A 25,645-nucleotide genomic window follows, 5' to 3' on the forward strand; every position below is an offset into this window, starting at 1 on the left:
AAGGTATTTTATATTATTAACTTTAAGCTAAAATCAGGTCATTTCAGTACCATCTCATACAACAAAATGAGATGTGGTTCTCATTGTATAAAATGAACAATTTACCAGACTGAAGTATTTTAGGCCATGGTTTCTTCCAAACATGTTCAAACAAATCACTAGTTTGTGAAATTCAATTAATGTAGGCCTATAAGGTCCTATACCCAGCAAACAGAAAAATGTTTGTAAAACATTATCAACATCATTTATAAATGCGTTTTGGTTTTGATCAACACGTTTTAATGACATTTAAAAGTCGGATTATATAAAGTTTTGAAAATATTTTTTAAGCGTTACAACATAATTTTAAAAGTTGTCAGTTATTGAATAATATCTTGGGAAACATTTTAGCAAAATATTTTGTCAACATTTAATAACATTTTGTTAGAATTGTTTGTATCAAGTTTTCAAAAAGCTTTTTACAATGTTATTAAAATATTTTATACCCTTTATATAACCCAACATTTAAATGTTTTCTGTAAAAAGTTTTGTGTTTGCTGGGTACAGATTACTTAAGGTAGTTTCCTGGTGTTTTTCACTGTTTGGTTGTACCATTACATGTATAGGCTATAACTATCAAATAAAGATATGCTTTAATGCGTAAATAGCAAATTTCATGACAATGTGTAACATGAAAAGGCATTGTGAGTCAATCAGCTTCTGGTATCATTCATGTAGATCTATCATGGATGTCACAAGGGGCCAGTGGTGCATATATCAAGTGCTCAGTGCAACAAGGCCTTAACTCCATTTCCTCCACTGGATCATGTTATTCATAAGCATAATTGCATTTATATAACATCACCCAGGGGAGTTAATGGAGATATGGCTTTGTTGCACTGAGCCTAAATAATATCAGCATATATCTGATTACAAGGTGATACAACCAACAGAACTCTGCATATATATTCGCTGTCAAAGTGACGTAATAAATCGGATTAACTACCATAGCAATAGATGAATTCAATTTGGACTATATGGCCCTGCGCTACAAGCAAGTTACATTCATCACCTGTGTATGTCTACAATCTTAGATTGAATACAATACCGCTCTTTTCAAAGATACTTATCTTACAGGTGCGAGTGATCAGAATGATATGGTTCAATGCATAGCCCGATGCATAGGTACCGCGTGAACATTGTAGTGCAGGGCGATAAAGTCAATAATTGTATTCATCTATTGCTATGGTAGTTAATCCGAATATTACGTCACTTCGACAGCGAATAGTGATAACAGTATATAATCTCACACAGAGATCAGAAGCTATACATATAAATGTATCAGTAATTATACAATCATGGTGTAAGCCTAATCAGTCCATGTGATATGGCTTTCAGTAATTATTTTGTTTCATGTAAATAAAATTTGTATATAAAGTGTATTATTATATAACATTTTTGAAATACAAAAAAAAAAAAATGTTTGAACATGGTAAATTTCATAATGTACAAATGAAATACAGTGTTTATTTGTCACAAGCTGCTCCACTCAGACCAAAAATATTGTTGACAATTCAGTTTTATATTATACTTTGAGATTGTGTATACTCTGCTATAATTGAAAATGTAATATTTTGAAGATTTTGGTTTTAAATTATGTACTTACACAATAATCCGGTTTTATATTTTCTTGTTTTTCATTCATATATTTTTTTTCTCAATTTAAAATTGCTTGGCCTAAGTGGATTAGTTTGTATATATCAGGTATACTTTTTGTGGGAAACCAGAAAACTTATTCCAAAATTACTTGATTTTGTCCCTGACATATCTCGATCACAATTTCACTAAGAAACTAAATGAACTTGACAGAGGGTGAAGGAACAAAATCAAGCAAGTAAAATGTCTTGACTGTGTTCACAACAGACTGTAAGATCTTGACAACTGCTGAAAAATAGCAAATTCTTTAAATATATCTCACTAATTAACAACTTTCAGAAGGGCTCAGTGATGCTAAATAATAAGATTTTTACTATGAAACAATGTCAGCCCTTTCCCTTTGGTCCTCAACTTGTAAGTATTATTAAAAATAACGTCCAGTAATTTGTAATTCTGGTCTTACAGCCTGCTGTAAACATGATCACAATGTTTTTATAAATTTTATGTTATTTTGATGACAAGGTCATAAAATGGACCACTTCAAAATTAGATTAGATACCTTAGGGCCGGTTCATACTTTTTATTTGACATCAAATATTTGATACAACAAGTAGTCATTATTCAAACTATTTCCAGTCATTTTTAACGTCTAATGAACGTTTGTTGAATATCAATAATATATTTGCACCTGATATTCAATATCAAATATTATTGATTTTTCATCAGCAAAAATGAATTGAAATAGATTGAATAACTAATACTTAATGTATCGAATACTCAATGTCAAATATATAGAGTATGAACAGGCCCTTACTCAACCCTTTTTTTAATCATGAAGATACTGTATTTGTCTATAATATATTTTCCTCAAAGAGGTTTACTGTTGGTTTTATTTCAATCTTTTGTAATATATTTTTGTCTCATATCATATTTCATGACAAAGTGATTGGTCCAGTTTGTGAGCTTGTCCTGACACTATTGGTTAGCTCCTTTAATGATAGTTACACAATAGATTGTCATAGAATTGATTAGTTTTATATAATAGTTTCATAAATTACGATCTTTTTGGGTTTATGTAGATTAAAAGTTGAAACCACCTTGAATAATAACACATAGAATAATTGATGACATAACTGAAGTCTTCTAGTTCCATCTCAGTTACAAGAGAACTGAAATTACATATAGATAGATAGATAGATAAAGTAGACATATCATTCATTCCTGAGAAAAAAGAGCAGTTTTATTTCCAAATGTATCAATGTACAAAGCAAATGCAAAAACCATAATAGCTTGTTTTTGGAATTTTCAGTTTTGCATGTATGATTGATTTGTAAACATGCTTTTTTGTTTGTATATTGTATGCTGCAAAGTAATGCATGTCAGTTTGGATGTCTGGCACAGTAATTCAATAACAGTAGAAGTCTGCCATCATCATGTTTTCCCATTTTTGTATGATAAGAGCATCATATTAAAGGTGCTGTTATTCACTCAAAATAAAAAGTAATTGTTAGCAGGCTATTTTGTAAGATTGAGACTAATTGTTGGCGCCATATATGCTATTTCATCCCAGTAGCTGTCAGTAGTCCCTTTGTCTATATAACCTGTCTGGTCAACAATTAAACTGTCTTGCCCTCTGAAATTGAGAAGCGTCAGCACGGACGGTTCATTTTCTATTGTTTTTACAAAATACATTGTAAATATTAAAATGCACCAGTGCACCCATTTGCTATTATCATGATTGATATGCACATGATACATTGGACTTGCTTGCTATAAAAGGGGAAAATAAATATTTTATGCATAAAAGCTATTGGTATTAAGGTTAAGCATAACACAAGTGATGATATTTCACACAAGGGATAGAGTTCCTGGACCCAATAATACCCGGGCAATATTAGCACGTTTGTGAAAAAAAGTCTGGTATAATTATCAAAGAGAGAGTCAAGTCCAAGAGTTTCTGGTAAAATATAGGCTAAATATAATCACTACAAAGGGTCCTGGCATCTCTGTGCCCTTTTACCATGGGGGAATGCATAGCATTTACTCACTATTACTGATTGTAATACTTTAAAGAGCTGTTATGGGAAAACTCCAGCAACCATCAAAAGTTGGTGACGTTTAATGAATTCATACAAAATGAATAAGACTGAACGAGAAATTGGTTAAATCTTCACTTTCGAGACATATAAAGACACTTTTAGTCAAAGGTTTGGATTGCCCCTATTTACTCCCCCATTGCTTAATTCTCTGAAAATCTGGTGTCGCCACAGTTGACCAGGGCATAATCACTTGCATAAAAATCTGAATGGCTTTGTAACATGAAAGACAAAAGCCTGGGAAAACTGACATATAAAGAGTAAAAAAATCAGTGCACTCATGATTGCTGGTAGCAGTAGGGATTGAACCAATGCACTCATGATTACTGGAGCTTACTGGTAGCGACTACTAGCGAGGGTGAATCAGTGGCGATTGAACCAGTGCACTATGATTACTGGTAGCAGTGGGCATTGAACCAGTGCACTCATGATTACTGGAGCTTACTGGTAGCGAAGGTGAACCACTGGGGATTGAACCAGTGTGCACTCATGATTACTTGTAATGAGGGTGCTGGTTCAATCCCACTTACATTCTGATTTTTTTCACTCTCAATTTTTGTCACTATGTTTGTCCAGGCTTTCTCGATTTTAATCTATTTTTTGTGGTTTCACATTGTTTATTTGTAATCTTAAAATGATTCTTGCAAATTTTATGTTTTTGCATTGTCTTATGTCTTGCTATGGTGAAGCAAATAATACTTCAATTCATCTCAAGTTCAGAAATGAGGTCAATGCGTCAAACATGGATATACCGACAAGCCACCTGTGTACGCTCTGCACAGTTAACTTTATGAGGGTATTTCAAAACTGAGACCAGCAAAGTATGCACCTATGTCACTACCAAACTTGAGGTGAACTAATATATAGTCAACTTTCATTTCATGTACTAAGAAAAGTGTTTTGTCAATGAATTGGTACTTTCACACCAAGACTAATTACATGATAAATTAAATTTCTTGGGTCTGTTTTAAATAGGACACATTGTAATGAAATATCACATCAGAAATAACCATCATTTTTTGAATATTCGTCTGCTATCAGCGCTTGTGTCATTTTTAATTATTCCTAAAATGTTTGAAAATTATGCCTAATAACAAAAACCTGGGTACTTTTATAACACATCATTGCTCTTCAACTTATCGATCTCACCAACTTGAATTGAAGACTTTGTTTAAATACATTATCATAGCTAAAATGTTTTGCTGTAATTTAATATGAAGGATATATGCATGAATTTGTCTTCAAATATAAATGTCTTATCCGGTTCATTAGACCATGGTGCCAATTTTGGAAAAACCTGACCTTATTCTTTATTGCGAAACTGAAATTTTATACATCCAAATATCATCTTTTATGGTCCAATGACCCGGGACCAATGATAGATGTAAGAACACCAAAAGTTAGGCTTGTTTTTCCAAAAGGGCACATTTTTTTGCAGATCTCTTTCTTTCAATCGGGGGTGCACATAATGTGTTACGATGGATATTGGGAAATGCTTCGAGATAAAACAGGCTCAAATTTTATTTTTTTTTTGAACAAAAACAATGTTGCTTTGAACTGTCAATGTCTGTATTAGTTGCTAATAACATGAATAAACACAGGGCTAGCATGTGTGTACACAGGGCTAGCATGTGTGTACAAGTGAAATAAAACAGGGATACATTTACAATTCACTGAATGCTTTGTGTGTTTCTGTCTCAAGTGTTTTGTAATGAATACAAGATTAGAAAAACATTGAAACCCATGGAGTATTTAAATACAACTGTTCACTAAAGAGAAGTACCCAAGATTATTTTTTCACTTCAATCGGTGGCCTGGAACAAAAGTTACACTTCATCCAATACAATATTAAGGGGACAAAATTGGCCTGTGGAGACTCTTTTGGAGATATTTTTGGCCTTATTTGGTTACTAATTCAACAAATATACAGGGTGTCCCAGAAAAAATTACAGAGCAAATGAATTTGGACGTAAGTCGAGAAATAGACATCAGAATCCACAAATCTAAACATCAGCGTGTAGCCCATCTTATTCTGCATCATATAGGTCAATTTTACTGGAATCGGTTGACTGATTGCGATGAAATGGGCAATTACATAACGCATGTGTCAATTCACTTCATTCCAAGTTTAAAAGAAAGATCATTCAACACAATGCGCACTAAAGTGGTTAAATGTCAATGGGCTTCATGTTTTGTTCTGTGAAATCCTTTTCGTTCTTTTTAAATCTGCTTCTTTCAAAATATTTAACTAGGTTTTGTTCAGATTTGAAAACAACCGGCGCGATATTGAAAATGAAAGCTTGCATGTAAGATGATGCTCGGTACTTGTAAATATATTTTTCGTTAATGTTGATATAAATGTTGCATAAAGAATTATTGCATAAAAGAATCCCAGCTGGCTTAAAAAAGATTCTCACAGACATCTAAGTTTTTGGAATCTTTCGTAGAAATTGTAATGCAAAGTTTAAATCTTTTAAAACTTCAACATTAATGTTGCATGGTATCAAAAATCACACGTAAACTGTAAGCATTTGATCATTGTCATTCTTGGCTCAAATGTTCTTGGGAAATTTAAAATATCATAACATATTTGCACAACCTAAAGAATTAAAGTTGGAAAGCTTCCAATTGCACTAATCAAAGTTTTCTCGGACAAAATGTTATTCATCTTCAGTGAAAGCATGAATAACATAACACCGTGGTATTATAAAATAGATAATGTGGACTGAACTTAATGAGATACACAAACTTTAGGAAGCGGTGAGCGAGTATGAAAAAAAGCGCCTGTGATCAAACTTGAATGAACTGCATTGATGCGCGCATTATGTAATCGCTAATTTCTTCGCAATCAGTCACCCGAATCAAATAAAATTTTCGTACGTGATGCACAATAAAATAGGCTATGCGTTACATTTTAAATGTTGTGATTCCAATATCTACTTCTCGACTTACGTTCAATTTTATTCACTCTGTAATTTTTTCTGGGACACCCTGTATATGTATGAATAATTAAGAAGTTACAACACTTTTAATTATTAAGGTTAGCACTTATTTTAAAATACTGCAAACTGTGGCAAAAATTGCATTGATCGTTTCATAGCAAGTACGTAGAAGAATTCAAATATCACAGATATACTAATATTATACTTTTGTAGGTCCTGTGGTTCTTGAGTTATGTTGTAAAGAGGGCTGAAACAACAACACTTTTGTAAAACGTACATAACTCAATAACAACAATAAATCAAGCAAGCTTTTAAAGTATATGATTTATAGAATGAACTTTTACAAAACATTGAAGTGTTATTTTTCAATAACATATTGATTTAGATTATGAAAATCATTTTTTTTTAAGCGTTTCCACCAAAAATACCTCGTCTACAATATTTCCGAGAGTGCAGTCTCCATGCATGGTGAATGCAGAAATCACAGGCCAATTTTGACCACTTTGTTTGATAAGAATATCTTTTGTTCTACACCACTGATTGAAGTGAATTTAAGTTCCTGGCTCAGATTGTGCACTCTCTGTCCTAGATAGTTTTCGGATATTCCCACAGTGATATATCATATGCCATCTTTTTACAAAATCGATAGCAATACAGATGATTGAGAAGTAGAGATTTCTTACGCCAATGCACCTGACAGTAATCAACAAAATAGTATTTAGAATTGATTTACCTGGTGTATTATTTAGTGTTGGTGTAAGAGTTCGCAGCCTCGCAATCTCAAAAATACAGCAAGCCAAAGAATTAAGGTACCAGTTGCGTTCACCCCAGTATATCCTAGGACAAATATGTCAAAATTAAAACAAGCAGCCAATACCTGTACTCTTTAGCTCTGATTTAAGACCTTATTTGTTGAAATTGGTTCAAAATTAAAGAAACTGTGATCTAAAATCTAAAGAAGAAACAAAATCAAAAGTTACACTTTTGTGCTCTAATCAATCAAATCACAACGCTGGTTTTAATGTGCTAATCAAGGGAAGCATGGCGTTAGTTCTCTTGTTGGTGAACGCTTTGTGTAAAAATCAATAGGGCATCCAATGGAGCAAACTGCAAGTTTTAAATTGGCTTCTTCCTTGGGTTTTTGGATCGTCGTGTTTTTATTTCTAGGACAATTGCAACAAATGAGGTCTTAAATTCAAGCTAAAAGATGCAGCTATTGGCTGCTGGTTCCAATTATGACATATCTGTCTTTGTTTAGAATATACATGGGGTGAACATAACTGGTACCTTATTTTTTTGGCTTACTGATGTCCACATCTTACCTTGAAATGCTGCCAATATTACCACATTGCCTATAGACCGTATCGAATAAACTCAAGCAGAACGGTATAACAATTGAAATGACAGCCACGTTGGTTCTAAGTTTTAAGTGACAGGGGGACAGGTGTCTAGTTCGATTCCAAAACCATTCATACCTATCACATGTTTTATTGTACTATCGTGCGAATTGCCCTGTATTACCTTATGGTGGACAGGATTTTATTTAAATGAGGACGAGTGACGTAGTATTCGATAGGGTCTATACCACAAGTAATAATTTTGAAATCTTGGTATCATGGTGCTTTTATAATTCAAGTAATAAATGATAATTCACTCCAAAATGCATAACAACTCCCCATGTTATCAACTCACAAAATTGTCTAAATCAGTACGAGGCGTGTCCCTTTTTGGGGTTCATAGGCTACAGCCAGTGTAACATCTCTCAAGTACTACTTATTCTTGAACACATCATGTACAATTTCAAAGTAAAGAGTGCATCTCCAAGCCAGAGAAAGCTGCCCTTGCAAGAAAACCCCCACCTGTTTGGGATGCTGGCCACCCTGGTATTTTGACCATTTACCACACTGAAGTAACAGAGTCAACTCCTCATTGATCATTTCATGATTTTAATAACACATGCTTCATCCATTGAAATAACAAGCACAACATCATTACAATTTTGGACTATGACATAAACCTACTACAAGGAAGCACTGCATGTAATAAGCACCTTTAACACTCCTTTTAGAAAGGATTTAAAAAGTGAAATCAACTTAATGCATGATTTGCATCAAATTTAAATTGGTTATTCTTCACCCAAAATGCTAAAATAATATTAGTAATAACTGCCAGGAAGGGTTTCCCTTCATTTTAAGCTGGAATAACAAGGTAAATTAAAAGAAGCCCCACTGGCTATTTTGGCTGTTTAACAGGGAGTTCTATGGGGCATTAAAAGTCATAATTATGACTTTGTCAAAATTGTTCTGTTGACCTAGAAAGACAACAAATTTGGCTGATTCCATTTAGGTTTATGATATTCCAAAACATCGGATTTGGAAGAAGAAAAAAACAATATCATATTATAAGATCGTACATTATGGCTTTAAGGGTCAGTATAAAGCACACATTTTGCCAACCCAGCAACAATTATGTTTCCCACAAGAACATAGTCGAGTCATGAACAATGAAACTCACAGCAGAGAATCAAAAAAATTTGCTGGAGAACAGAGAATTTGTTGCTGTGGAAACACATGCAACAAGGTTGAATGAATTATACTGACCATAAGGTTATATTCTTTCAATCCCATACATTTAATTGGGGAAGATATTAAACTTGTCAGCTGACATTTCTCATATCGTGATAAGGCAGAGATGCATGCTCCTCTGATAAACAGAACTAGCTTACCAAATTCCATACCACATTTCAGGGGAGTAAGACTGGCTGCCTAATGAGCACGTGCCCTTGTCTACAATCATGTTCTTCTCACCATCTCTTAATATATTCACTTTCTTGCTCATCAATTATACACTCCTCCCACATTTTGTGTTTCCCTTCCAGAAGTCAATTTGTGTCCAAATTCCTTCCCACATTGAAATAGAGGAATTGCATGACAATAGTTACAGTCAGGAGGTTAATCCATTTTTTTTTTTCACTTTTTTTCTTTTAATTTACAAATATCTGTAACACAGTACCTATATTGCATTCCAGGAAGGAATTTTGGCATCTGGCAGAGAAACACAAAATCTGCTAATCAATACCATCATTAGTTCTGGTGACATGGTCAGTAACAGTTGACTTCTATTTTATTATTATTCTTTCTGCTTTGTTGTATTCCCAATTGAGGAATATGAGGACTGCTTGTTATAACTTGAACAAGTTTCCAAGTTCTTTTGAATATGTTTGATGCTACTCCTCATGGCCTTCTCAATTTGCTAGGATTTTGTATGTTGCCCATTTTCTGCCAGAATGTAGCAAGTTTAAATATCTTTGTGTACTGTTTACCTTGTATCATTATGTATAAAAATAGATTGTACTACACAACTTAGCCAAATTAAGGTTTTTTTTAACTAGTAAAAATAATACAGAATATTAAACCTCTTTTTGAATACAATTTTTAAAATCTATCATAATTTGTCTTCATTTTGTAGAAGAAACTGGCACAAAACATTGTAATATTATTGACTGATTTGGAAGATATTATGTAATCGTCATCATAAACCTGGTTTTGAATTAGAGAACAAAGGTATTGTTTTTAGCCACTGGAGTGCATCTATCGTCTCATATAACACGGGCGACATCATTATTTTAAGTAAAACAACAAGACGAGTTTATATTTTAATACAAATGAAAATGATCACACCACCATGTATCCCAACTCTCTTCTAGAATCAAATTAAGTATGCAATTAAAGGATATTAATTTGCAGTAAAATAAAAGGCTCTATGCCAGCATAATGTCTGAATAAAACTCAAACAAATGAATTAATGCAAACCCAAACAAACAGCTGCAAACCAAATAGCCTAATCTTAACAATTTTGCTGATGACAGATGAATCACTAATTAGACACCAATATATGAAACACAACTGGTTTACATACATGATCCAAAATACTATGAAACAGTGTAACCAGACACTGTGTAATATAATAATTCACATAACTTCACTTTACTGAATGACTTGATCTGATACAAAGATGCTAAACTATTTGTGATGGAAAACATAATAAAAATAGGTGAAACCAACGCCTAGGTGGTAACCTCACATTAAAATACAGCTTCACAAGATCCTTTCTTCTTCTCCTCCCACTCCTCTATATTGTAGGACATGTCACAGATTTGTGGGGGAGGTGGCACCTACAACAATGATGCAAAAAGAAGCCTTCACCTTCCTCCATCAAAATCAGCTGCAAATAGCCCCATCTATACTAATTTATCATGAAAACTTGGAACCAAAATTAACAAGTTTTGGAAAAGCAGGTCCAAACTGCCACAGGATAATTTGCCTAAACCCTACTGATAAATGTTTCTGTAAATCCATCTTCACAGTTGAGCATCTACGGATCTTAATTAAGTAACACTTGAACATGGACAAAGATATTACAAGGTTCACATCAGGCACAAAACGGCACAGAACGATTTGGTCAACATTATAATATACTATGGCTTTGTTTTTGATCAAACACACACATTGTAACATTACTTAAGATAATTATACAAGATTACACCTAGCTTTCATTGAACAAATAGGAATATTTCAAATAGTTGATGCTTTTTTAAAAGGAGTTGGCTCAAACATTAAAAAAACACAAGAAAAAACACTTAACTACGTATGTAGTATCACATATATGTATTCATTCATTCATTCATTATGTATTATGTATCAAGGCCTATTTAAGATCTGGGGTTTTGTTTTGTTTGTGTTTTTGTTAATTTTCTTTTTCTCCTTCATGTTCTTTCAAACTTGTGCAATACAACATGCATGAATTTGAGAATATAAATTTGTATAAACAATCAAAATTTGGGAACTTGGTGATTTCTTGTCTTCAAGGTGATAAAAAAACTAACAAAAATTTCTTACACTAACAATGTAAAAACAAAATAGATGACACTGACATCTAAAAAATAGTACATTCAAATTTCAACTTTATATTTAATTTCAATATATATTTGTGTTTATATCAATCAATCAATCAGGCAAGGATCACTGCTATAGCTGCCTTTTATTAACTGCCCATTCCAAATCATAGGTGCCACTGACACTGATATATATCATACTTTTTACAATGGAGCTGTTTTCACTGTTTCCCCACATGAAATGGCATTTGGTAACATTGTTCTTAATGTGTGTGTTTGACATTTAATGTAGGATCTGAACAAAGCATTTTGTTCTTACTGCAGAATTTATAAATGGCTCTCGCTTTTTCAACAGCATGATTTGAGTCTGCAATCGCATGAGGTTGTGATTTGTACTGCAGACAGCGTTGTCTACACACTTCAATCACCATATCAAACTAGCAAGAAACCCAACAATACTTTGTTTAGATTTGTTCCAAACTTGCCACCATGCACTATTGGATGCTTTGTGATATGCACAATTACATCATTTTCATCTTGAAAAAAACTATGTATAACTTTTGTAACAACACAACTTCACAAAGATACATGAGACATGATCTGATCCAATCAGACCAAAAGTCACCAAATGGCTATTCCATTTAAAATACACACTATCCCTGTAGAAGATTTTGAATATAGCTTCTACAGGGGGAGTATGAATTTCAAATTGAATACCTGAATACAAAACCCACCCAAGTCCATGGAAAGTGATTTTGAGAAAATTAAAAAACAAATGTGTATCATACATGCTTGTTATACATACATGCTGGATTTCATTTGGGTTCAACTTTTATACATATTGCCTTATGTATAAGCAACAATTTCCCATGCTTAACTCAATTTGGCCAAAGTATGGACTTGGTGGGTTTTGTATTCATGTATTCAATTGAATGAGCACATTAGACAGCTCTATTTGAATTTCATGCACCCTCTGAGAAAGATTCAACTTGAATTCTTCCACAGAGGGAGAATGAGTTTCAAACTTTGATCAAAACAAGATTTTCTGAATACTAGCAGCAATTCATCTATATTCCAAGTAAGACAGCACTGTCTGAACAAAACCTTTTGATTTTCTAACCATGCATCGTGTTTTTGAGACCTAGAAGCGATTAATCTCATTAAGTATAATATGTATATTCCAAGTAAAACAGAATTTATTGAAGGAGACTTTTTGATTTTCTAACCATGCATGATGTTTTAAGACATCTCAAAAATATCTTTTTCTTTGGGGTCTTTTATTTAACCAAATTTTACGGTAAATTACGATATTTTGAACAAACAAACATGAAAATGGACCTGCAACAAATTCATAAGTTTGCAACCAAATATGACAGGGACATCAGCACCAGTAAGCTTACCCAATGAGCAAGTTAGTATTGCCTAATAACTAAATTGGGATTAACAATATTGTTTTATCAAACTAATAATAGAAACCTGCTTATCTGACTGTATGGATAAATACTATTTGCAAATAGTATCAGTCAACATGGTTCTATTGGTATGTAATTCTATGTATAAGTTTGAGATTAACAATATTGTTGATTAAACTATTAATAGAAGCTTGCTTACCTGACCCATACCAGAACCATCAACATGGTTCTATAGGTATGTAAGCAGTTCTATGTATAAGTTGATCAAATTTCCCACTTGGTCTAAGTGGATCAAATCATGTCACATTATGCCTTATGAAGAGATCTGATAATTTCATCAAAAATATTTTCAGTCCCACAATGTTTGTCTTACTAGATGTGTACATGCTATATTTTGTCAGCAGTTGTTCTCAAAAACTTAAAATTTAATAATTCTTTCCATGAAATGGATTTCCACATCAAGAACTTGTGAAATTCTTTTTAATTTTCCAATCAATAAACTTGTTTGTCACACATACAAGAAAGTGTTATTATATTTTATCTAAAAGCTTTTGGTAAATTAAGTGAGCATTTTCAAGAAAAATAGCTAACAAATGACAGCATATACACAGCTAATAAACAGTACACAATCTCAATTGATAATAACATTGGTGACCATCTTACATTACATGGCTTTGGTTTCCTCATATCCTAGCTGTACAATCTTCATTCAGTAGGAGGCAGCTATTACAGTGCCAACATTACATTTTATAAGGCAGCTATTACAGTGCATCTTCCAGTCCAATTATTAGTGTCTGTCTGGGTTATTTGTTTCTGGTCTCTTCAATCCTTCAGGAATCTGGCATGGTGTTTGAAATGCTCCTCAAGGAAAGTTGCAATGAAATAGTAGCTATGATCATAGCCCTATGGAAATAAAACACGGTCCCACAACAAACATTTGTAAATATAAATAATATGCAAATAATGTCAATGATACTTATAAATGTAAAAATAACATGGCACAGATTTACAGCAAGAGATGATCATATTCTATCACCGTACCAAGTTAGATAGAATAGAAGTTCATCAGTTATTTGCAAAAAACAAAAGATCAAAAATGATGGACTATATTGGAAAGGTAGTACAGGTGTTTTTGTCTTTGTTGCCTAATAGGTCAATGCAATATTCTCATGTTCTTGTGAACCATTACAATAAGCCTGTTTAAATCTGACTTGATAACCTACCTCTTCCATATGCAATACAACAGGCATCTTGTTGCTGGAACATGCTGCTACCATGGCATCAGGTAAAAGCTGTGATTCCTTCAAGAAACTATCATCTTTACCCTATGGTAAAAGAACAACATTATAATAGTGTCATTGCCAACCAGTGATGTACCAACTAGCTGTACTGACAGGAGGTGTACCTGGTGTTATAGGAGGGAATTTACCCCTTGAACACCGGGACAAAAATTTGTAATATTCATCTTCCTTTTGGCCCATTTTAGGCCACAATTATCCTCACTTTGACCCATTTGTGCATCAAATTGCAAATGTCACATGCATTTGTCCCAGTACAAGCGGTACAGCAGGACAATTTTGCCCCAATGGGAAATTTTCCCTGGTATGCCACTGCTGTCAACTGCTGGAATTAGATATCACATTGGCTAAAGAATATTGGTTGTTATTAACAAATTTTTAGCATGACCCGGTCCACACGAGTGTGTTTTCTCCCACTAATTACAAAATTAGTATTGTGTGTTCGCTCAATGTCAACAGCATACTTCAATCGTGTCTTCATTCGCAAATGATGAAAATGACCATCATTGGACTGGGTCCATGATATGATGTGCCCGAATCATCAGGATGTGAAAATGAAATTTCTAATTCAACTACAAATAACATAAGCTTGTAAATTCTTTTATTTCATATTGCTTGTGTGACACTAATGTAGGAATCAAAATTAACTTGAATCCTACTCAGTTTGCTTTGCTCAAATCATGACTCATTCATTCATTCATTCATTCCCATTATCTTGCCTCCTACCCTCTACTCAAACATGAATACATCCACACATCCTTACCCATCTGTACCTGCAGTCGCACACCTTTTGTTTGGGGCTATTCTAGTTGTATTCTATACACCCCTATGGAATATATGACCTTGATCTTACACACAGGGGGTGTAGATTTCAAATGGAGTCACTCATCCAGGTAACCCCATTTGAAATTCACACTCAATGTGGGGGAGATTAAGGTCATGTCATCCATAGGGGGTGTATGAAATTAAACTGGAATAGACTATTGCTATCAAAATGAGGATGTCTGAAAAGGACCAAAATGGCAGATTCTTTTAGCATATAACTGTATATGATGCAGGGATAATCCCTGTCAACCATGAATGGAATTTTAATGCACAATAGTGGACATATCTCTTGAATGCATTTGACATGCAAATGCGACATACTGCAGGCCTCCGTGAAGTGAGGATGGTGCTCGTTTGTAAGTAGGTCCACGGTTTAAGAAATAAAGGGTAATGCAGTATCCCTTACACCCAAATAATGTGTCCAAGGCAGTAAAAATGTAAATAATGGGTGAGGCATACCTGCCAACATTGAAATCTCAGAAAAAAAATTAAGAACATCTACAATCTACGAAAAAAGTCCTTGGAACGCTTGGTACACTCTGTCGAAATTCCGTGCAGAATCTCATATGATCATGGAAATGACGTATAATTTGCCTGGGAACAAGCATGACATCTACAACAATGATTTATTTTTCCCTCTCCCCATCAATCAATGTTGGAACACATTGGAAAACCACTGAAGACTTTGGTATTTCTCAACATTGCCCGGGGGAGGGGGGTGACAGTTTTCCGTTATTTACACGCAAGCGCCCAAGACTTTTTTTCGCTGATTGTAGAAATCATACTAAATACGACAAAATCGTACTAGTTGGCAGGTATGGTGAGGTGCAATTATTTTAACGTTTTTACTGCCGAGGACACATTATTTGGGTTTAAAGGATAATGATGCACCCTTCTATTACCACAAAATAATGCGATTTAAAGAGAAAATATCAAATTTTTGCCCAAATAACTTGGGTTGTTTACTTCAAGGTGGAGGGCATATGCATAGTGACGGCGCATATCGCGGAAATATTGTACGTGTAACCAAGCGTAATGCTATGCGAGAATGTGTTACGGCGCTTGAACTGATTATTATGCACCCATTATTTTGAATAATGGGTCGTGAAGGTAATAGAATTAAATATGAAGTCTCCAGCATCCTTGTTTGCTGGCAGGAACCGACGCACCCTCCCACACACACAGCCAAAGATACCCACCCAAACCATACCAAATTTCACAAACATCTGGGAATACTTTTATTTAATATAGGCGTATCATTAGCAATAATGTAAATGATGAATTGATCAGGCGAAGGCACATTGCCTATGGAAGGAAAAATACACCATCATTTAAATTGAGAACATGCTTAGCCAAGTTTTGCATGATGTACAAAAACATCAAATACTTTTTACTGTGCCAAGTTTAATTTCATAACTTACCTGATGAATTAGTATCTCTAATGGTGGTCCATTATACGTCTTCACGAGATCACAGGAATCATATTGCTGAAATATAAAAGAGTAACAAGTGCATGTCAGCTTCTTGTTCACACTCTTGGGGTCATCTTAAACCTCTCTATGCAGGTGTTGACTGCAGACAACAAGTTCCAATATTTTTTTAATGCAAAACATTTCAGAAGTTTATATTTGAATGACCATATTTGGAATCAGCATGAAATATCTCACAACATAGAACTTTTCATGTTGAAGCCTATGGCCAGCACACTAAGCATCAAGGTTTTTATGATCCACAAACAATATTTCTCACCATCAACATTATGCCATAGGGATGCTGACAAAGATCCAATTATCTGAAATATCTTCTTGGTTTCTAATTTTGTTCTCATCACTGTTTTGCACATTGACATCTGTTATTCTGAGAGTTCAAATGGAATAGCCCATTATTACGACACTACCCGCATATCGTTTGATTCAACTACATTTCAATTTCTTTGTGGCGTAGTTTAGCTTAGTATATCAACACATTTATACCTTTTTTCTGTATTTTATCTAATTATTCATATCTTTGTCATATTTCAAACCACACCATATGAAATCACATCGCATACATTTGCCTTTATCTTTTTGAGATTGTGTATTCATTCCTACCTTCCATGCCTCTTGGTCCTCTCCCAGATATCCTGTGAAAGCTTTCTGTCCCCACGGACACTGCATGGGATTACAGATGGGTGCAAATGCTGAGACAGACTGAAAACAACAAACAGGTCAATTATTATGACATTTATTTAATGATGGATGACTAACTTTGATTTTGATTTGATTTGTTCAGGTTTGACAACCCTTTGTGAAGCTTATTTCTATTGAGGTACAATTTGAACACAGGGATGAATTGGGCAACTCGAAAATCTAATTTGATTTGTTCTGGTTTGACAACCCTTTGTGAAGCTTATTTCTATTGAGGTACAATTTGAACACAGGGATGAATTGGGCAACTCGAAAATCTAATTTGATTTGTTCTGGTTTGACAACCCTTTGTGAAGCTTATTTCTATTGAGATCCATTTGAACACAGGGATGAATTGGGCAACTCCAAAATCTGATTTGATTTGTTCACGTTTGATAACCCTTTGTGAAGCATATTTCTATTGAGGTCCATTTGAACACAGAGATGAATTGGGCAACTCGAAAATCTGATTTGATTTGATTTGTTCCGGTTTGACAACCCTTTGTGAAGCTTATTTCTAATGTGGTCCATTTGAACACAGGGATGAATTGAAAAAAAAATCTGAAATCCCCGACCCGATTTGGACTGATCCGGACCGACAGCGGATCGGATTTAGAAAATGTATGGGTTGGGATGTATCAGGGCATACACCAGCAGGTTGTGCCGCATCGGTGTGATTTAAAGCATCACATGCCTGAGGAAATATTGTCCAAGTACCGGAGTCAACAATTAATTCACACTTTTGCTGGAATCTATGCTCAAACTACATTCCACTGATTCTACATCATTAGATTATAAATATTTATCACAATTTGATTCCTACCTGATATTGGCCAGGATTTTTGAGACTACAAACCAGAGCACCATGTCCTCCCATACTGAAATATAAACATGGTAATATTTCTAAAATAAGAATTCTTAGACCTTTACTTTTAAGATGCACTGTGAATTTTCTTCATATGATATTTATGTTCAGAAAAAAGTATTTTGAATGAGGCTACCTACATGAAATTTGAGGAGCATTTGTCAAAACATAGCATAGCCTTAAACTGCCAGTTTTGCCAGCAGAAATCAAAATGAGTCAAGTATGATTATACCCATTATTTAAATTTTGTATATATTGCTGACTGAAGTTGGTTAATAAATAATGCAAATTATATGAATAAATAACTGACATGATTGGGTCTCTACCATTGCTTTCACTGAACTTCATAAATGATTCCCACATACTGACTCATTAAAAGAATATAACAAAAATAAATTCAGACGTTTTGTATGCAAGTACTTGATTATTTTTTGTTATATTAATACATGGTTGAACAATATTTTATACCATTCATACATCTTTCTTCATTATCATGCGATGTTATGTAGGAAGCTTAACTTTTATCTGCAACTAATTAAAATGGTCTTTTGCTTGTGTTTTTAACTCAATCATGGTACAATCACAGAAGTGCAACTTGCAGAACAAATAGCAGGATATGATTGACTTACTTCAATCTCCTGATATTTAGCTAAAGTTTGAAACTGTGAACTTAGAGACTTTGATACAGCCACCGGCAGAGATAAACTTGGAAGGTTGGTTCTGAAGACACCTGTTACTCAAAGTACAAATTTATGTGCTGTGATCGGTCTTGCCGATTCACCTCATACATATGCGTGGCATCGTTTGAGTGCAAAAACTTGCCATACCCCTAAAGGATGACATCAGAGGCAACATTCCAAGTTTATCTGTATGTTCCACCCTGTCAACCTTGTCAATAATTTAGATTCAGCATTATGTTTTGCCATGTGGATTTTTGTACTTTGTGCACATGTAAAAGTGATTGGCATTTGAATAGCATATAATACCTGTGTCCAAAAATTGACTTCTTAGCTGGATCAGCGGGAAAGTTGTCGTTGATGAGCTTTGGCAACTGAAAAGATTAATTACAAAAGATGCAAGGAACATTAACTAAACCTTTTATTTAATCAAAGCCATTATGACCATACTGAAAAAAAAAATCTGTTAATTCATGCACAGAATTCCTTGTTACCCCACAAAACCAATGACCATACTTTGCAGGGCTAAAAACCCTGCGTAACAGTATAAGTAGGATTAAAAACTTGATCTACAAATTCCTGTGCAGCACTCGACCCATCTACCCAATCAATCAATCAATCAATCAATCAATCGATGGACGATGGATCAGGCTGTCATAGACAGGCAAAGCAACATACAAGTTTGACACATCTTACTCAAGCAAGCAAAATGAGGGAAAGATCAGGAAAATTAAATTTTGAGAAAAAACTTATATACAGACTGGCGTTACTCCAATCAAGATATCACTTATGAAGGGTGTGAAATAATGGCTGTAAAAACAATTCAATAAGGACTTGGAACAGTTTAACATTCCACTGCCACTCCTGGTTTAATTCGCCTTCTCTTTCTTCTTTCTTAAAAACAACATTGACCTAATTTTCCTCATTTTGAAAAGTTTAAATATTAGATAATGTTTTGGGGGCTTAATATTACATATTATATTTGCAAAATAACCTATCATTTCAAATAGTCTGCAGCATGCGTTCTACATAACATATGCTCTTCCGTAAATTCACTTCTTTCATTCCAAACACATATTCTTGCATCAATGTACAACCAAACATGCCATGGTTACTTTGATTTGATTTGATATAAATTTTTATTTTTTAATCTTTCTCTTTTGGAAAGGACTTCACACTCACAGCAACCTCATCACAAGCCTATTACTACAGCAAGTAGTACAGTAAGTAGTAAAAGAGTGTCTAGAGCAAGACACTCTGCATTTTTATTACATTGTAGTGAACAATAGTGACATGAATACAGATTATGGTGGATAGAAAATACTCTAAACATTGGAGTGACCTTTCTATTGTACCTCTTGTGTAACATAGGAAAACATATTGTAATTGGTCTTCCACTTGTCCTGAGTAGCATCAACATAAAAACCAGCACCTGTCCCAAAATCCCAAGAATCTTCTTCTCCTTCGATGCTACAACCACCTGCATTACACAAACAAACAAAAAACTGCTTCATTCAGGGTGAAATGTAATAGAAAATTCTTCTTATCACCAAATACACTAATACAGGAATCACTAAATAGATTCATCAGGTTTGTTGGTAAACATGATAAAAGATTTCTTTTAAACACAACCATACTTTAACTCACTATTCACAGTTTCGCCAATCATGGTTGATATGCATCATCAGAATGATGGTTGTAGATCCTTACTTCCGGTTGGACATATCCCGACTGAAGAGTGTGTATTATCAGTCAGGAGAGGATCTTACATGTGACAAAGGAAGTGGGCTCCTTTCTTGTAAAATGAATGACAAAATCATTTGTAAGGAGTGTGATGCAAATACAAGAAGAATCAAAGAATCTATTTAGATCAGGAGAAGAGGACCTAATATCATGAACATATGAGTGCTAATATCAGGGGGCACTACTATGATATACTACGAGAGCTAGTATCTGGGCCAATGGTATACTTACGTGGGCTAGTATCAGGGGCTACTACAATGAAACCATATTGAGCTGCTAATCTCTGTGATCCTGCCTTGCCTACAAAGTTTTGTTCTGTACAAGTGAGACCTGCAAGCAATATAATTAGAATAGATTATATCAATTAACATATCACATTATTTCTGAAACCGTTTTATTGAAAGCACTCACAAGTTTAGGAGACTATAAAATGAGCTTTGTCTGCTTGGGCTATATATTTTTACAGAAGGGCATATTTTTTATCCTACCTTATTTTTATGAGATGTATATTTTTCCATAACTTTCAATAGGTAAGCAGCCTTTTTTCATAACCACATTGTAAGCAATTTGCAAGTTCCATTGTGTGTGTGGTCAAATATCTTGCATAAGATTTCATGGATTTTAATGGGCTTCAATGCCAGAAGACATTCAAGAAAGGTAGGATTTGCATTGGACTTAATCTGTCAATATGACAATCCTCAACCCTTCTTCAGGGAAAGTAAATCCCTGCTCATAAAGACATCTTGTTTGGCACAACTTTAGAATATAATTGTTGCAACCCCAAGATATTAAGGTCTGGGATTAAGGTTAGGGTTTATGGTTATGACTTAGCCTGGCATTTTCTGGCGGGTTTTTGGGTACCCGACCAAAATTTCACTACCCCGTTGAGAGAGTCAGCATCAGGGTTTTTTTTAAGTTTTTTTTTTTTTAGTTTTGGAATGTCCCTGGACATAGAGCTAAAAGCTAGGATCATTCATGGTTGACTTACAAAATAAATGTTAGTGTTTTTAATATGCAGAGTCATAATTTGTGTTCATGTCATACTCTAGTATTACAATGTAATATCAATGATTTGATTCTACCATTCTAAGCCTAAAACTGACATCTCCTTCAAATTTATATGTAAAATGCACATTGTTAAAAACTCAAGAAACCAAATGCACTTAAAATTATATATATAAAAACATTGCATGGTGTTTAAAAAATGATACAGGTATGTTATCCAATAGTACACCAATGGGTCCTGTCAATATAAAAATATGCCCTATATCTGAAACACAGACAGAACTGTACTGCCAAACACCAGTGGCGGGTATAGCTTTGTTGTCTGACAGGAGTAATATTTGAACAGTACCTGGCCAAATGACAGGTAAGAATTGTAATGGAATGAGAGTATCTTACTGACTCGACTAGCTAGTGCCTACTACAACCATGGATACAGGTGTATACCTACAACCATGGATACATGTGTATACCTACCAGACAGCCAGTACAGGACAGGACACTTTTCAGTTTCTGCTTGGGGTGGCAAATAGACGCCAAATTTCATGGTGCACTTGCATTCTTTACTGAAATGAACAAGAATTGATTGTTTATAAGTAAAGTATTTGTTTGTAAAGCGCAACATTCATATGTTTGGTATTGCACTATATTAAGCGCCGTTGTTATGTTATGTTATGTTAAGTATGGAATGTAATTTTGCCAATAGCAAACTTGTCTGTGTCACACATATTTGTTCCATTTGAGTTCTGATAGATGACAATCCAATGATATTGCTATAATTTTCTGCACTACAAAGTTGAAGCTTTTTACCTTAAACAGTCTTGAGCAATATCATAAGACTTACCTAGAGCTCAGCCTCTTTGTGTACCGTACATCAACCTCTGTCATGAATATTCCTTAAATTTGGTTCACCTCAAGTTCAGTGTGTACAAACACTCGTACAGGGGCGATTTGTCAGCATGTTTGCGGTGCAACTGCGAAAAAGCATTGACATCACTACCGAACTTGAGGTAAACCAAATAAGTTTCCAAATAAGTTAAAAATATAGACAAGGTCACTTTTCATTATTCATTAGGTAAACCTTCACATTACACCGGTCCAAAGTGTTGTAATTGGCTTAAAACATGCTTTGATTAAATATCTGAACAAGTCTTTAAAATAGTTATGAGTTTTATCTTATTATAAAGAAGAAGTGGATGTTAGGTACCGTACTCAAAATGATAAATATTTTGGCAAACATGAATGTTTGATGCAAGTGGGTAACTGGAAACTACTGATTCATTTTCATTATACATAATGTACTCACCTTTCATGGGAAAAAACTTTCTGTACACCTCCAAAGCATTTGTTAGCAGATACTTGCGTCAGATCACTCATTTTGTATGCTTGTGAGGGAAAAAAGAAGTCATACAATTAAAAAATAAAAGGTATAATCCAGAACAATTTTAGTTTGTTGAAAAATTTTTCCAGGCAAAAATTAATAATAATGAAGCAATTAAAAATGCATAGCATTGTATAACTGAGATACAATGTAATACTCATGAAATGCTAGACTGAATCCTTGCTATCACCAACTGCACAAGGTATGTGTGTCAGGCTTGTGCATGAGTGCTGGAGTGCTGGCTGACTATCACCAACTGCACAAGGTATGTGTGTCAGGCTTGTGCATGAGTGCTGGAGTGCTGGCTGACTATCACCAACTGCACAAGGTATGTGTGTCAGGCTTGTGCATGAGTGCTGGAGTGCTGGCTGACTATCACCAACTGCACAAGGTATGTGTGTCAGGCTTGTGCATGAGTGCTGGAGTGCTGGCTGACTATCACCAACTGCACAAGGTATGTGTGTCAGGCTTGTGCATGAGTGCTGGAGTGCTGGCTGACTATCACCAACTGCACAAGTTATGTGTGTCAGGCTTGTGCATGAGTGCTGGAGTGCTGGCTGACTATCACCAACTGCACAAGGTATGTGTGTCAGGCTTGTGCATGAGTGCTGGAGTGCTGGCTGACTATCACCAACTGCACAAGTTATGTGTGTCAGGCTTGTGCATGAGTGCTGGAGTGCTGGCTGACTATCACCAACTGCACAAGGTATGTGTGTCAGGCTTGTGCATGAGTGCTGGAGTGCTGGCTGACTATCACCAACTGCACAAGGTATGTGTGTCAGGCTTGTGCATGAGTGCTGGAGTGCTGGCTGACTATCACCAACTGCACAAGTTATGTGTGTCAGGCTTGTGCATGAGTGCTGGAGTGCTGGCTGACTATCACCAACTGCACAAGGTATGTGTGTCAGGCTTGTGCATGAGTGCTGGAGTGCTGGCTGACTATCACCAACTGCACAAGGTATGTGTGTCAGGCTTGTGCATGAGTGCTGGAGTGCTGGCTGACTATCACCAACTGCACAAGTTATGTGTGTCAGGCTTGTGCATGAGTGCTGGAGTGCTGGCTGACTATCACCAACTGCACAAGGTATGTGTGTCAGGCTTGTGCATGAGTGCTGGAGTGCTGGCTGACTATCACCAACTGCACAAGGTATGTGTGTCAGGCTTGTGCATGAGTGCTGGAGTGCTGGCTGACTATCACCAACTGCACAAGGTATGTGTGTCAGGCTTGTGCATGAGTGCTGGAGTGCTGGCTGACTATCACCAACTGCACAAGTTATGTGTGTCAGGCTTGTGCATGAGTGCTGGAGTGCTGGCTGACTATCACCAACTGCACAAGGTATGTGTGTCAGGCTTGTGCATGAGTGCTGGAGTGCTGGCTGACTATCACCAACTGCACAAGGTATGTGTGTCAGGCTTGTGCATGAGTGCTGGAGTGCTGGCTGACTATCACCAACTGCACAAGGTATGTGTGTCAGGCTTGTGCATGAGTGCTGCATGGCTGACTGAGGGTGTCAACTGCACAAGGTATGTGTGTCAGGCTTGTGCATGAGGGCTGGCTGACTGAGGGTGTCAACTGCACAAGTTATGTGTGTCAGGCTTGTGCATGAGTGCTGCATGGCTGACTGAGGGTGTCAACTGCACAAGTTATGTGTGTCAGGCTTGTGCATGAGTGCTGGAGTGCTGGCTGACTATCACCAACTGCACAAGGTATGTGTGTCAGGCTTGTGCATGAGTGCTGGAGTGCTGGCTGACTATCACCAACTGCACAAGTTATGTGTGTCAGGCTTGTGCATGAGTGCTGGAGTGCTGGCTGACTATCACCAACTGCACAAGGTATGTGTGTCAGGCTTGTGCATGAGTGCTGGAGTGCTGGCTGACTATCACCAACTGCACAAGGTATGTGTGTCAGGCTTGTGCATGAGTGCTGGAGTGCTGGCTGACTATCACCAACTGCACAAGTTATGTGTGTCAGGCTTGTGCATGAGTGCTGGAGTGCTGGCTGACTATCACCAACTGCACAAGGTATGTGTGTCAGGCTTGTGCATGAGTGCTGGAGTGCTGGCTGACTATCACCAACTGCACAAGGTATGTGTGTCAGGCTTGTGCATGAGTGCTGGAGTGCTGGCTGACTATCACCAACTGCACAAGGTATGTGTGTCAGGCTTGTGCATGAGTGCTGGAGTGCTGGCTGACTATCACCAACTGCACAAGTTATGTGTGTCAGGCTTGTGCATGAGTGCTGGAGTGCTGGCTGACTATCACCAACTGCACAAGGTATGTGTGTCAGGCTTGTGCATGAGTGCTGGAGTGCTGGCTGACTATCACCAACTGCACAAGTTATGTGTGTCAGGCTTGTGCATGAGTGCTGGAGTGCTGGCTGACTATCACCAACTGCACAAGGTATGTGTGTCAGGCTTGTGCATGAGTGCTGGAGTGCTGGCTGACTATCACCAACTGCACAAGGTATGTGTGTCAGGCTTGTGCATGAGTGCTGGAGTGCTGGCTGACTATCACCAACTGCACAAGGTATGTGTGTCAGGCTTGTGCATGAGTGCTGGAGTGCTGGCTGACTATCACCAACTGCACAAGTTATGTGTGTCAGGCTTGTGCATGAGTGCTGGAGTGCTGGCTGACTATCACCAACTGCACAAGGTATGTGTGTCAGGCTTGTGCATGAGTGCTGGAGTGCTGGCTGACTATCACCAACTGC

The 25,645-nt window shown here is 35.9% G+C and overlaps 1 protein-coding gene across 1 annotated transcript in view; it reads right to left on the bottom strand.

Moving 5' to 3' along the window:
- Positions 1-5,048: 5,048 nt before the first annotated feature.
- The window catches only part of LOC140156081 (S-formylglutathione hydrolase-like), a 29,129-nt gene continuing 8,532 nt past the window's right edge, over positions 5,049-25,645 (bottom strand). The window contains exons 2-11 of the mRNA XM_072179197.1: positions 22,861-22,939; positions 22,032-22,120; positions 20,784-20,882; positions 20,165-20,289; positions 19,119-19,183; positions 18,091-18,145; positions 17,193-17,291; positions 16,524-16,589; positions 14,203-14,304; positions 5,049-13,882 (exon numbers count right to left, since the gene is read on the bottom strand). Of these exons, the coding sequence (XP_072035298.1) occupies positions 13,802-13,882; positions 14,203-14,304; positions 16,524-16,589; positions 17,193-17,291; positions 18,091-18,145; positions 19,119-19,183; positions 20,165-20,289; positions 20,784-20,882; positions 22,032-22,120; positions 22,861-22,939 (860 nt within the window). The 3' untranslated portion in view covers positions 5,049-13,801. The remainder of the gene's footprint in view (positions 13,883-14,202; positions 14,305-16,523; positions 16,590-17,192; positions 17,292-18,090; positions 18,146-19,118; positions 19,184-20,164; positions 20,290-20,783; positions 20,883-22,031; positions 22,121-22,860; positions 22,940-25,645) is intronic.

Source organism: Amphiura filiformis, chromosome 6 (genome assembly GCF_039555335.1).
Source record: "Amphiura filiformis chromosome 6, Afil_fr2py, whole genome shotgun sequence".
NCBI lineage: Eukaryota > Metazoa > Echinodermata > Ophiuroidea > Amphilepidida > Amphiuridae > Amphiura > Amphiura filiformis.